Genomic DNA, 15,239 nt, shown 5'->3' with positions numbered 1-15,239 from the left:
CTTGACACAAAATGTCTCTCTCTAACTTAAAAAAAAAAGAAAAGTTGACTCAGTTGACAGGCAGTTCAACAATGACAGAGAAATACACATTTATCGCTGTCACTGAGAATCCTGTGTGCTTAATCTGAAACGAGTGCCTCGCCGTGTGTAAGGAGTATAATTTGAGAAGACATTTCAACACAACGCATGCTAACTTTAATGCAAGTTTTCCACCAGGCTCTGCCACTCGGAGGCAGAAGATATCGGGGCTTACATTTTGTTATGAGCAGAGACGGCGGATATTGTTCCGGGCTTGTACGGATCAAGAGAGAGCAACGGCAGCATCGTTACGAGTGGCATGGATTTGGGGAAAAAAGAAAAAGCCGTTTACAGACTTAGAGAGAGTCAATGAGTATATGCTGGCATCCATTGAAGAGGTGGTTACAGATGAGAAAACACGAAAAAGCGTTATTGATTCGATCAAAAAAATTCCAATATCTGAAACGTCAAATATAAGGAGAGCCGAGTCCCTTGCATCAGACGTTTTCGAGATGCTTTTGGACAAGCTCAGGAAGGCTGAGGTGATGTCTTTGGCAGTGGATGAGTCGACAGATAACAGTGATGTTGCGCAGCTGTGCCTCTAAGTGCAATTTTTTTGATGGAAAATGTTTTCGCAAGGAAATACTCAGACTATGCCATTTTTCTCATTAGATGGCAAATGCTGGCAAACTATGCAAGATAACAGGCATGTTAGTCATGCAAGTAATGGGGATTAATTTTTGAACAGTATGTGTGAACAGTATGTGCACTGTTCCATTGTTATAATTAGAGGCATACTATGCAGTTTTGCTTTGTATTTGTTGATGCACTTGGAATTTAAGTTTGTCAGTTAAATTAATGAAAATGTAAACAACTGATATGGCTCACCTACACTGGGTGCAATTTGAAATACATTGCCTTGATAAAATACCATGCACTGTTATGTGGTTATAATTCTTTTCTTTACCATACTATGCAGTTTGGTTTTATTTTTGTTGGTGGAGATAAATTTGATGTTGCCTGTCACTTAAACGAGTGCAATCTTATATATCTGTGATATGGGTGACCTAGACTGATTGTTAAGGTGTCTGATTTGTGTTCAAAATGGACAAAAGTTATTACAGTAGTAGTCCATGTGTGGATTTATGTGCATATGTTGTTTTGCATTTACAAAATAGAATATATTGACTCCTTAAGTATGTTGTTGTAATTTCTTTATTTGTTACAGTGATTACTCATATTCTCCGGCCCCTTATTTTACCTCAGATTCTTGAACTGGCCTCAATTCCAAATTAATTGAATAGCCCTGTCATACAGTGACAAGATGGTCCAGGGGGAATGAGAGGGAGAATGAGTTAGAGAAGATTTTTCTTGAAACTCTGAAGAGGCCTGCTCTAGGTGCTGCACCTTCTCTCCCACAGGATGAGCTTTTCCTCCTTAACCTTGTTGCTTCCCTGCAAATATATTCATCCCAGTGGAGGGAATATGTTAAATTTCAGATTTATATACTTATTTAGGAATCCAGCAATGTTGTGCTCAATTTGGAGCTGGTAGAATAGGCAATTGGGTGACATTTTTTGCAGGGCAGCAACCAGGTTTCTGTTATTGGTCATATTAGTCATATTCATAGTCATAGTATTTTGCCCATATCAAAAGTTTTAGGCCAGTATGAAGTGTATGAGTAGGGCTGGGCGATATGGCTGAAAACTCTATTGCGATATAAGTGTTTTATATTGGTCAATATCGATAATTATTGATATTTTTTATGACCTATTTAAAATAAGGACCGGGAGAAAAATACATTCAATTTAAACATTTTTATTTTAAATTTAACCTTCCTCTGATTATAATCCCCTCAGCTATCAAGGCAGAAAGGAAAGGAAATGTCAACACAACCATGGAAAACACTCAAATAATAAATGTAAAAAAAAAAAAAAAGTGTAAAAATGTAAACCGAGAGAAACCTGAGAACATTTTTTTTTTTTTGCAGGTTTAGTGCAGGAAGCTCACAAGCTGATTCACCTTCTGCTGAATAAAATGTTTTCAGATAAGTGCAGTGTTTGGTAAACATAGCAGAAACTGAGGTGGACTCTGTAACATACAAACAAACAAACATGATAGACAGTACAGTAAGATTGACTGAACTATAAAACCAGCCTAGACATATGAACAACTTTAGTCACTCTTCTTACTTGTAACATGTAAACATACACAAACTATTCAATTATATTTTTATTGCAAGTGTGTTAAAAAAAAAAAGTACATGTAAGAGATGTTTATAACCTGTCTTCTCCACAGTGCTCAGTGAAGCATGTCTTTAGCTATATGATATGCCACTGCCTCCGTTATGTCTTCGTGCCTTTTAGATGATTTGTCATCAGGCACTGAAGCAGATACCGCTGCATGGTGGTCAGCTGCTTGTGCGGTGGTGCTGCGGTTGGCGGACGTTGGCGAATATGGCTTCGCTCGAAAGAGTGAGCGCGGCTAAGTTGGTTAAACAAGTTTGTGGTATTACCGGTCTTGGTGGGGACGACAGTCTTGCACAAGTTACAGACCACATTGGTCTGACTACGGTCCGACTTATAAAATCGAAAAAAACTCCATACTGGCGAGCTGACTTTCCCTGTTTTATCGACAATTCCTTCGCTCACTGCAGCGCTTTCCATTTCTCGTGTCGCTCCTTGCGAAGCATCAAACACGAGACGAGATGGCGCAACTGAACTTGATAATGTTACATGATTGGCATGTTAGCGTGTTTCTCTCACTGATCAGCGATTACTCCCTACGTTGCTCAGTTACCTGAGAGCGAGTGCCTTTGTCCATGCAACCAACCTTGCTTAGCAACTTCAGGTTTCTTCTGACGAAGAAAAAAATTATCGAATGTTTTATCAAATGAATTTTTTTATTGATATTTATGACGTGTATATCGCGAGACATATTGCTATCGTTTTATCGCCCAGCCCTATGTATGAGTACCCTCAACATGCAGGGCTCTATTTTCGACTCCACCGCCAGCACGGCGCAGTGGTATTTTCAAGCAGCGCAGGCAGGCGCACTTGGTATTTTGGTAAACCGAGACGTACAGAGGTGCGCCAGAATGGGCATTACGGAGCAGTAGCGGGGAGGTGTCGGCATAATGAGCCGGTGCATTGGGATTTTCGACCATTTCGGTCTGCGCTGGCGGCATAAAAGTGCACTGAAAGCTCGCCACTCCAGACCTGGCTAACTCTGTGCGCCAGGCGCAAGTGGATTTTTGTAAACCAGCGGAGATCGTGCACTCACGTCACCAACACCTCACAGTCAGGTTTCCACATGTGTCTGGCATTTCACTGCAATCAATAATTAGCAACAGCGACGATTCAATGCAACCATCTGAGTCAGCACATACAGTCAGACCTAAATGTATATATTTTGATCCGTATCTCATCTGACCACATCGTAAGCGCGTTCGGCACGCGTAATGGTCACCCTGACCAATGTACACAGGTGAAACAGGGATGCGAACTAATCGATTAACGTTGCTGTGCCAACCAGAATCAGCCGTGGCATCCTACAGAGCATATATACTGCATCCATCTCAGAGCACTCGAGAAACAGAGAGAGACAGACACATGGAAAAAATGTAAGTGATGATCGTTGTCCTCTATTACCCACATCATTTCATTCCAAATACAAATGTAATCATTGTAATGCTTAACGTTATCTACAAAGAAGGAGTACATCACTGCTTTGAGGAGGAGGAGGAGGAGGAGGAGGATTTACCTTCTAAGGACCTCATATTTAGACATTAGAATCAGAATCAGAAATCCTTTATTTATTCCCGAGGGGAAATTGTTTTTGTTGTAGTGCTCCTTACAAGAAGAGAATTAGAATAAAATTAGAAAAGAAAGAAAAGAGAGAGAACTATATATATAAAAAGCAAATATAAAAACAAAATATTTATATTGAGAATATATATATATTAACAAAATATACCACAAAATATAGAACAGAATATAAAACTATATATATATATATATATATATATACTGAGAAAAAATAAACAGTATATACAAACGGGTGTCATGAGACATGAGTGATGTCAGTCTCCTCCTGGGAGAAGTTTGGGCGTTGGACACTTTACTGCATGGGCTCAGTCATCCTCGAAACTTGCCATGCGCCTCACCAGCGGCATATTTAAAGGTGAGGCGAGGAGCTGCTGTGATTGGTGAAGATTTGACTCTGCTGTGTCAAACCAACTCCACACCTTCTCCCCTCCCTCTTTCTGAGTTGCGCTGCTGGGTGAGACTGAGATGAGAAGGAGGAGGAGATGCGCCGGTGGCGCAGTGCACGAAAATTCCAGACACAGTGTTTTCATGAGATGAATATGAATTGTTTATTCACATTACTAATGCAAATAAATACAATAGATCACATGGCCATGAGGCAAAAAGTCACTTTGCCTTTGGTCTGAACACACTGAACAAATTGGACTTGTCTATTACACGGTCTAAACAAGCAAAACCTGTAACCTCTTAAAACCTATTGTCAGGGAGGGTTAACCAAAAAAAAAAAAAAAAAAAAAAAAAAATTCTCGAAAAACATGCGTACAAACTCAGTAAAACCATGATCAATCTTTTCACTGTTGCAACAATCACCATCTCTGATTTGGTCAAAACAAACGCTTAGTCAGTGAGTCAGATGTGAAGGGATCAGGAAAGAATTGACAGGGAGGCAGCATGGAATGTAGAGTGAGACAAAATACTGTTTTTGTCAGTGGCGCATGTGGCTTTGACAATCTTGACTTAATGGCTGATTCTGGTTGGACAAAAATAATCTTACTTTTCTTGAACAGAAAAGTAATGGAACTTTCCATTATGTTGCCACTCAGTCAGTGGCAAAAAAGTGCTTTTATTGGACAAAGCATATTTTGAAATAACTGCTAATAATATCCATCTTTACAACAGCTATATCTTGCATGGTCAGTAATGCATGCCAGAACACAAAGGATAAATATGAAAAAGAGCCAGATGAATGAGAGGGTGCACTGCAGGCTCTGGATGAAAGGAACCTGGTGTGAGTGCAGTGTCCAGCTCCACTAATAACTCTGTTTTTAGCAAGCTGATGGAGTATTCATCTAAATGCACCACTGATGAATAGAATGGAAGTGAATGAGAGGACATGTTATAATATTAAAAAAAAAAAAATCTATGATAAAACTTTATAGAAGTGGGTGTACTTAACTGACTTTAACTCACTGCATTGACAGTCTTGAGAGTATTTTTTAGTAATCTTGTTAGTTGAGATTAATTAACAATATTAAATACATTGTCATGCTACTTTATGTCTGTTGAGACTACTAATTGTCATTTAGTGAACAATATATAGAATAAGAAGGGCTTACTTTTCAATTTTCAATAAATCCCATGATCCTGAAGAACTGTTGCAGCTCCAATATCCACATCCAAACTATTACCAGCAATCTTTTTGACTTAGACTTTTACTTTCCTGATCACAATTTGGGAAATTATTTTTTTGCTGCAACAGTTTAAACATACTCATAAACATAAAATATACACAATAAAGAAGAAAAAGGATGAAAATAAAAACTAAGAGAAAAAGAATGTTCTCAAAAAATATACAACATGGAATGATAGCATTTGTTAAAAATGTAAGTGTAACTCAACATATAGTTATATAGTATGTATTATAAAACATATAATAAAAATACAATATAACTAAGTATATAATCTAGTATTAACAGCAGTTCTATAAAATAACTATAAACTGTATACCAGAAAAAAATATGTACAAGTTGCAGATCATAAATAAATGTAAACAATAAACAGTATGTGCAACATTGCAGTAGTGCAAATAATATGTAAAACTGAAATATTGTGGTTTGTGAGGTTGGTAGAGATTAACTGTTTAAATTGTACAGCGTGATGGCTCATGGCAGGAATAATTTCCTGAAGCACTCCTTCTGACAGCAAAGCTGGAGCAGTCCAGGAGGAGCTCTGCTGTCTGTCCACGAGGTGATGAAGAGGATGTTCAGGGTTATCCATGATGGATAATAGTCTGTTCAGTGTCCTCCTCTCCACTACCTCCCCAAAGGTGTTTAATTTGCAGCCAATAATGGAGCTGGCCTTCCTGATCAGCTTGTTCAGCCTGTTGGTGTCGCTGGCTCTGATGCTGCTCCGCCAGCACACTGCAGCAAAGAAGACTGCACTAGTAACAACAGACTGGTAGAAGATGTCCAACATTTTGCCGCACATGTTGAATGATCTGAGACTCATAAGGAAATAGTCTGCTCACCCCCTTCTTGTAAACAGCGTTGATGTTAGTTTTCCAGTTCAGTCTGTTGTCGAGGTGCACCACTGTGATATTTTCTCCCAGAATACACAGTGGTTGTGTGGTTGTCCTGTTCCTTCTGAAATCAATTACCATCTCCTTGGTCTTGGCCATGTGAAGCAGCAGGTGATTTCTACCAGACAGAACATTGCCTAGTTGAACTAACTGTGGTCTATCTGTCAGGTAGTCAGTAATCCAGAAGACTGTGGGCACGTTGACGGCCATCACATAACAGCTTCTCACCCAGGAGCAGAGGCTGAATGGTATTAAATGCACTGGAGAAACCAAAGAAAGTGATCCTAACATTGCTGCCGCTACAGTGAGTGAGCACGCTGCAGAAGGTATATGATGGCGTCGTCCACACCCAGATGGGGTTGGTAGGCGAACTGTAGAGGGTCCAGTGATGTTTTCAGTTTTGCTGTCGGAGGTGGGCCAGGACCAGCCTCTCCAGAAGCTTCATCATGAGTGAGGTAACAAGTGCAACAGGTCGGTAGTCATTGGGGCCAGATGGAGACATCTTCTTTCGAACAGGAACCACACAGGACTTCCACAGCAATGGGACTCTCTGCAGGCTCAGGCTCAGGTTGAAGAGGTGTCCCAGGACAGCTGGCTGGCACAAGTCCTCAGGACTCTGGAACTAATGCCATTGGGGCCAGCAGCCTTGCCCAGGTGCAGCATCATCTGTTGTCTAACCTGGCCCGTAGTCAGCAGGGGATGGTGCTAGTACAGGGGGTGCTGTGGGGAATGGTGGGGGATGTGGGAGTTGAGTACAAGGTAGGGATCACCAGGGAGGGTTGAGGGTTGGAAGGAGAATGCTTGGGCAGAGGGGGGTTGTGGACGCCATCGTGGACAGGTGAGGCGTGAAAGGGTAGGGGAATGCAGGGCCACTCCTGGCTGTGAGCTAAACCTGTTGAAAAAGTGGTTTGGCTCATTGGCCCTCTCAAGGCTGCCGGCTGCCTGTCTGTCTCTTGCTTTAAACCCTGTGATCTTCTTCATTCCTGTCCACACATTCTTCACTCTGTTCTGCTGGGGTTTGGCCTCCAGCTTCCTCCTGTAGGCATCTCTGCTCTGTCACAGCTTCTCCCTCAGCTCATGCTGAACTCTCCTCAGTTCTTTTTTGTCCCCTGACCTGAAGGCTTCCTTCCTGTTTAGCAGACTTTTCAGTTCACTGATGATCCAGGGCTTGTTGTTGGAAAAGCAGCGTGCAGTCCAGGTTGGCAGTGTGGTCTGTTCACAGAATTTGATGTACTCTGTGATACACTCTGTCAAGCTGTTGATGTCCTCCCCATGTGGCTCACACAACACATCCCAGGCTGTTGTCTCAAAGCAGTCCTGCAGTGATTCGTTAGCCTTTTGAGTCCACCTCCTCACTGTCCTTGTGGACACAGACTGCCTCTGAACAAGAGGGACATACTGAGGTGTTAACAACATCAGGCTGTGATCAGCTCTGCCTGGGGTTGAGCGGGTGGTGCCCTGGCATTTTTGGCCATGGCGGCCCAAGGCACACGACATACCAGAGGATATATGCGCACTTTGTATTGTTTCAAAAATTAAAATAAAGCACAGTAGCCTATATGGAAGAGAGAAACCATGCTAAAAAAATTATGTGTTTAGCGTTTAATGAAATTTACTGTCCCTGCTGGGTCACGTCTCGAATCGCGGTTTTGACAGAGCTGCTTCAGAGGCAGGACCTTCATTGTCGCTAACAGATGAGGAGCGGCTCTTTCGATAGCTCTTTGACCCAGACAGATGGGTTGAGGCTGGCTGCAGGACTTTGGTCCAAAGAGGTTGATGACCATATGGCAAAACTTCTCTGTTAATAATAAAGTTGAGAAAACTTTCAATGGCCTGTCGAAAATATCTACAAAAATATTAATATATGATTCGGCTTAGCTTTGAAAAAGTTATGCTGCATAAGGTGTCAAGCAAAAATTGAAGTTACACTAAGACTGGAATAAAGAACTAGAGAAAAACATTTTTCTGAACAGGAGAGTAAAGCAACTAAACGTGAAGTAAACACAACCCGAGGTACAGAACAACTGAACCAGAGAAAAATAAAAAGCAACTAACTGGTGCCGAGAGCTGCGGGGAGTATATCCCCGGCACTCTGGGGCGTGTCTGTGACAAACAGGCCTTCACACACTTAGAATGATTTACAGGTCAATGCTGTGATTTCATCCTATAGAGAGAAAACATTAACTAATGATTGCGAGCAATGGACTCATCTGCTTCTCACTATGGTCGATCACATAGTCAAAAGGATCAATTTTTTTGATCACATTTTAACATTGTTTACAACATTTATGTTAACATTGATTTCCATGCATCAGACACATTTCATTGATTAATGACAACATTCTTCAATACTAATACTAACTTATGTGATAAATAATAGTATAACCAACTAACAGAACAAAGAAACAAGGAAAGGCAGATTATATTTGCCTAATTAAGCACTGCTAATTCTAATTGTCTCAAGTATCTAAAACCCAAGTGCTGCTAGTCTCTAGATGGCAGTATGGTTCCATGGTAGAAACTGGGACAAACATGCTTGAGAAATTTAAGATCATAGTTTTGTCATTTTACAAGCTAGAAAAACGTGAAACGTATTGATACCATACTAATTGTGAGTTTAGTGCTGTGAGAACCTCCAAAGTTGAATCAAACATATGGTTTGCATTATCCTGATGTGGTCGAAAAGAAAGCACACAGACACATAAAACAGTTTGCTGCAGGAATTGGGTTGTCTGAGGTTGTCTGATTTACAACTTGTCAGTGTTATCTTGGTCTGGGGCCTCTTGAGACCTGTTGATTGTCCATTCAGATGGTTTTAACGCCTTTGTCTGGTGTGGAGCTATAAAGAAAACAATAGCATCTTCATGGCAACAGTTTAAATGATAAGTAACTCTTTGTAGTTGGAACAGCTCTTCTGAAGGAATGCAAGGAAAAAAGGTAAGTTAGTGGTCTTGGTTCTCCTGAACATATAGGAATAAAATGAAAAAAAAAAAAAAATAATGTGGTAGATAGCTGTACAGTAAGAGTTAATTGTAAACAGATGCAGTAATGTAATAAATGTAAATATAAGTTTCATGATTGTAATGGATGACATAGGGGCTAAGAACCACCTGGCATGAAGTGTATTATCCCTAACACAACCTTCTTTTTCTGCAGATATTTGGTAAAATTGCACTGGTTGACGGCACATACATCAACAGGAACAACAATTTCCAGACATTCCCACAGGCTGTTCTGCTGTTATTCAGGTTGGTGGTCTATCTTCTTGTTAAGTATTTTGGATTTGTTTCTGTATTCACATTAACCTGAATGAACTGAAACAAACTGCAAGCTCATGCAGTGTTTACAGCAAACAAGGAGGGGTGAGTGAGCTGGCCCCAGCCATGCAGTTCATGGGACAGCATTGAAAACTGGGATCAGGGAAGGCCTTTATCCCTTTCTTACTGATTGGCAACCAAGGCATTCAGTGTATTTTGTAGTAAGCGGCTGTGGCTCAGGAGGTAGAGCGGTCGTCCACCTATCAGATGGTCGGTGGTTCAGTCCTGGGCCTTGGCAGTCCACATGCCGAAGTATCCTTGGGAAAGATACTGAACCCCAGAACAGCCCCTGATGCTGTGCCATCGATGTGTGCATGTACGTCGCTTTGAATAAAAGCATCTGCTAAATGACTAATTGCAATTGTAATAAGGCTTAGTGGTAATGTCTTTAGAAGGACTGAACTTACAACTTCTGCCCTGGGATATTCTCCAGTATTAAGTAAAACTGACTTTTGGTTTGTCTGGGCTATTGTTTTGTAAGCTAAAGCTCATTTCCTTTAGATTAGCATATTAACTCAATTGAGCATCTCTGAAAAGACCTGAAAATAACTGCAGCGGTGCTCCGCATCTAATCTGACAGAGCTTGAGAGGATCTGCAGACGAATGGGATAAACACCCCAAATACAGGTGTACCAAGCTGTAGCATCATACCCAAGAAGACTTGAGACTGTAATGACTCCCAAGGGTGCCTTTTTCACATTATTATGGGTGATTACCTGTACATTGATTTGACAAAAAGGAATTTAATCCATTTTGGAAAAAGGCTGTAACATAACAAAATGTGGGTAAAGTAAAGGGGTGTCAGTACTTTCGAATGCATTGTAGCTAAGTCAAATCGCATATTTCGATCTGCAGACAGCATGTAAGTTTTGCAGAGCTGTAATGTTTAATCTAGCACAGTCTGAATAAATGGCGAGCAGGTCAGACTGGATGGTGCTGCCTCTGGGCACAGTGGCTGAAACTTCTGAAATTTAAACCGAGGCAAAGAATCAACAATTTCATTATTCAAACCTGGTATATAGGCTGCTCGGATTCTGAAATTACCCAACACAGATGACCATGTAAGGTGCCTAACGAATCTGTTAATAAATGGGACTGAGGACTGCCCTTTGGTAATGACACTGACAGTTTTCTCATTCTTAGAAAAAATTTTGGGCTCCTTGCTCAGTGTTTTCCCCACAGGAGACAAGCAACAACAATTGGGTAAATTTACATAAGAGCTGTGGAAGAAGCATTAGCTGGCAAAGATTATTGAAAAAAAAAAAAACAATACCAGTGGAAGGAGCTGTGTCTGGGTACAACTTAAAAGCCTATAGAGATTCTAGGCTTTCATTATAGAAGAATGAGATGCCATTCCATTCGTCAAGCAGAGGAGACCAGAAGCTCGGATCTGCAGCCTGTGTCCAAGCTCACCATTTTATGAAGTTTCTCTTTTCGTGAGATCAAGAAGCCTGGATATAAAGGAGCGACCTTAGGGAATAATACACACGCCAAAATTAAGATGCCCGAGCAAAGACAGCAAGTCTTTTTCAAAAAGAACAGGATCTAAGGTGATGCCTAAAATTTCTTTTGACTCGAGCAGACCTGGGGCCTCATTTATAAAACATTGCGTAGAATCCATACTAAAAGTGTGCATACTCCCAAATACTGAAAATGGCGTACGCCAGAAAATATTCGGATTTATAAAACCGTGCGTACTCACACCTGCACGCAATTTTCCCTTTATAAATCACACTCCACCTGGAAGATTGCGCAGATGGATTCACCTCACATCCCGCCCCCGACACACCCACATTTTACCATGAATGGTCAATGCAAAGTACCTCATGAATGTCTTTGCATATAAATATGCCTGCTGATTAATGGCATTTTACATGATCATGGCAGAGAAAAGAAAAAGAAATTTTACGGAGACTGAAATCGAGGTGCTTGTGGGTGAGGTGGAGGCCAGAAAAGATATTTTGTTTGGTGGTCACAGTAGTGGCGTCACAAAAAAAAACAAAAAAACATGAGTGGCAGCACGTCATCACCGCAGTGAATAGTTCCAGTGCCACAGAGCGATCTGTGGCGGAAATTAAAAAGAAGTGGTCGGATGTGAAGGTGGAGGCCAAGAAGAAAGTGGCATGGCACCTTTGAGGAGGCCGATGGCTCTCTCCACGACGGAGTGCGCGTGAGAGTGTGCCACATTGAAGCGCACCTCCTCTGCGCTCTGCGGGTTGGTGAAGGGGGCGAGGAGCCAGCGCTTTAGATGGTAGCCACTGTGACCTGCAAGGTATAACAGAAGAGTAATTATAAATCAGGCTTTAATGGGTAGAATCTATACAATGGTGTTTATGTGCTTACCCAGGAGCCAGCCATCACGCGCAGCGCCTGCCTGCAGCCTGCTCCCTACACTACTGTGCGTCAGGACGAATGAGTCAAGTGTTGACCCAGGCCACCGTGCCACTACATTCTTCAAGATCATGTCCGAGGTACAAATAATTTGTACATTGAGTGAATGCACATTTTTTCGGTTCACATAAACTAATTCATTTTCACTCAGAGCCCTTATAGCAATGTGAGTGCAGTCAATTGCACCGAATACATTTGGGAAACCGGACATTGCTGCAAATTGCCTTTTAATGTTGGCCTGTTCACCCACAGTGTAAGGAAACCTGATGTATCTACTGGTCATTTTTATATGGCGCTGAGGGATGGCTGCGATGTCCCAGACCTAAGGACATAATTTAACTGAATTATATCATACCCAAAACTTTAGACAGACAATGTAACATTATATAATATTAATCATATCAAACACTTACCTGTCGGCTAATTCTCGCTGAAAGGAGCCAGTCGCCAGAGACCCCAGAGTGGTCAGCACCTGGATATGCACCGGGGTGGCGCGGTTCCGGCGGGCGGGTCTGTCTAACACTGGGCCCAGTTCAGCACATAGATCCAAGAGCACCGCTCTAGGGAATCTAAATCGGCTTATTAGCCAGTCATCATCATGGGCCAGGAAATCTCTGGCTATGGCTTCTGGTGGTTATTTAACCCAAACAAGTGGGTCAGAGCTGGCTACAGGTCTTCGGTGTTGGGAGTTGGCAACTGTATGGCAAAAACTTTAGGTTAGTAATAAAATTGAGAGTCTCTTTTGATGGCCAGTCGAAAATGTCTCCAAATTATTATTACTTGACTAGAATTTTAACTTAAAAAAAACCCCAAAACAATAATGCGGCTTAACGTGGCGAGTAAAAAGTAAAGTTTCATGAAGAGAAAAAAAACTAGAAAAGGATGTTTTCTGAATGACAGAACATTAGCCAAAAATATGTTATTGATGTTTTATCATTATCAGATTTACCAAGAGGTTGGGTTGCTTTACTCATTACAAGTGTTCTGAAAGCAGTCCAGCTTACCGCAGGTTTTACTGCATGTCCCTGTTCAATGTCGCCACCACCGCCACTGTCATTGGCCACGGGAGCTGATGAAGGCCCTGTTGTGGCAAACATATCAGAAATTTTTGCGCATTTGGCAGCGTTGGTTTGAAGAGCCAGCTTCTTCTTGTCTTGCAGTTTTTCTGCACCTCCTTTTCGTTTTCTCTCCATTTTTGAAGATCCTAACAGATTACGTTACCGACGTAAAAGAGGGGAAGTGTTTCATGATATGATTGGGCGAGATGAGCCCCGTCACGTGTCAGTGAAGAAAATAACCTTTGGGCCGCAGACCAGCATGTGTCGAGGGCTGGTCGGTGGTTATGAACAAACTCTTGCACTGATTTTTTTTTTTTTTTGCCGAATGCATTACACCGGCAGGACCAAAGCGAAAGGGGTTGGTGTTTAACGATGTGACTGGGCCAGCCCAATGTCAATCAGGCTGCTGATCAACTGTCTGGTATTATGGGCCGGTCAGACCAATCTTTAAAATAAAAAAAAAAGTGGCAAACTGTCGGCCCAAATAGCATGTTGGCCCACCGGGAAAATGCCTGGTATGCCAGATGGTCAGTCCGTCCCTGGTATATTCGCTCCAGGGTGTGTCTAATGACCAATAAGATATCGCGCATGTGAGATGGTTTGCAGGTGAGCTATGTAATTTCACCTTATAGAGCAAGAATTAACTAATGACTCGTATAAGGGGCTCATCTACGTCTCACTATGGTCAATCACAAATATTTTAAATGATCAGTTTTCAATGGCATTCCAACATTGTTCACAACATGCGTTAGACAATTCTTATCAATAGATGACAATATTCATCAATAATTATGATAACAATTTCTAATACTCATCCTAATATTCATGATGACTCAGGGTATAATTAATTTAATATAACAAAGGAATAAAGAAAGGCAGACTATATTTGCCGAAATGATTATCACTGTTTTGGTTACTACTAATAACTATCTCATGTCAAACTTATTCAACTGTGATGGCCATGACATCATGGTGTTGTCAGCCTGAGCCTGTGCCTGTGAGTGCAGCTCCTTGATTGGAGTAATATCGGACACCTGTGCTTATAATGAGGAGGTTATTTAATCTCCTGTAATCACACAATCTATCTCTCTCTCTGACCTGGCTTCCACACAGGTATCACATTTGGGTTTAGTTATGTTAGTTTAGGTTTAGTTCAGTTTGCATTTTACACACATTACCTTCACTCATGCACATCCTACACTACTGACTCCACTGATTTACACCCTTTATGCTTTAAATATTTTAATTTGATTTGAATTGATTTGATTTGATTTGATTTGATTTGAAGTAACTTTGAGTAATTTGGTTTAATTTAGTATAATTCAGTTTTTCTGATTGTTTAGTTTGGCCCAATTTGGTTTAGTTCTGCCTTGGTTTAATTAGAGATTTGTTTGAGTTGAATGCTCAATTTGGTTTAATTTGGCTTGATTTGAAAAATAAAGACATTTAAAAACTTTGCCATGGTGTGATCTCCCCTTTTTGTTGTGACCACTTGAGCCAGGTCATGACACAACCTAAACACTATGAACCTCTTGATGGCAAAACTTTTTAGGTAAGGCAAGGCAAGGCAAATTTATTTGTATAGCACAATTCATACACTAGGCAATTCAAAGTGCTTTACAGAAGCATAAAAATACATTAAAATCACACATTTCAAAGAAAAAAGCAGGAGAGTAGAAGAGAATAGAAAAATAAAAATAAAATACAATTAAAGGAAAATTAAAAACAGAAGCCAGTAAAAGACAATAATTTAGCATTTAGAATGATTAAAACCATTGAGCAAATACATATACTTTAAGTAAAAGCTGTAGCAAATAATAATGTTTTCAACCCTGATTTAAATGAGCTGACAGTTGGTGCAGACCTCAGGTGTGCAGGGAGAATGTTCCACAGGTGAGGAGCATAATAACTGAAAGCTGCTTCACTTTGTTTGGTTCTCATTCTGGGAACACACAATAGACCTGTCCCTGATGACCTGAGGGGTCTGGATACTGCATATGGAGTCAATAAATCTAGAATATATTTTGGTCCTAGACCATTTAATGCTTTGTAGACCAACAGTAAGAGTTTAGGAGTGTTTAAATCAGTTTTGTCATTTTATAAGATAGAA

The 15,239-nt window shown here is 40.9% G+C and overlaps 1 protein-coding gene across 1 annotated transcript in view; it reads left to right on the top strand.

Annotated features, from left to right (window-relative positions):
* LOC139328395 (dihydropyridine-sensitive L-type skeletal muscle calcium channel subunit alpha-1-like) overlaps positions 1 to 15,239 on the top strand; it is a 187,583-nt gene that overhangs the window by 109,416 nt on the left and 62,928 nt on the right. The window contains exon 33 of the mRNA XM_070958221.1: positions 9,520 to 9,611. Within this exon, the coding sequence (XP_070814322.1) occupies positions 9,520 to 9,611 (92 nt within the window). The remainder of the gene's footprint in view (positions 1 to 9,519; positions 9,612 to 15,239) is intronic.

Source organism: Chaetodon trifascialis, chromosome 3 (assembly GCF_039877785.1).
Source record: "Chaetodon trifascialis isolate fChaTrf1 chromosome 3, fChaTrf1.hap1, whole genome shotgun sequence".
Taxonomy (NCBI): domain Eukaryota; kingdom Metazoa; phylum Chordata; class Actinopteri; order Chaetodontiformes; family Chaetodontidae; genus Chaetodon; species Chaetodon trifascialis.
The sequence above is the reverse complement of the archived record's forward strand: the minus strand, read 5'-3'. Positions and strand labels throughout refer to the sequence as shown.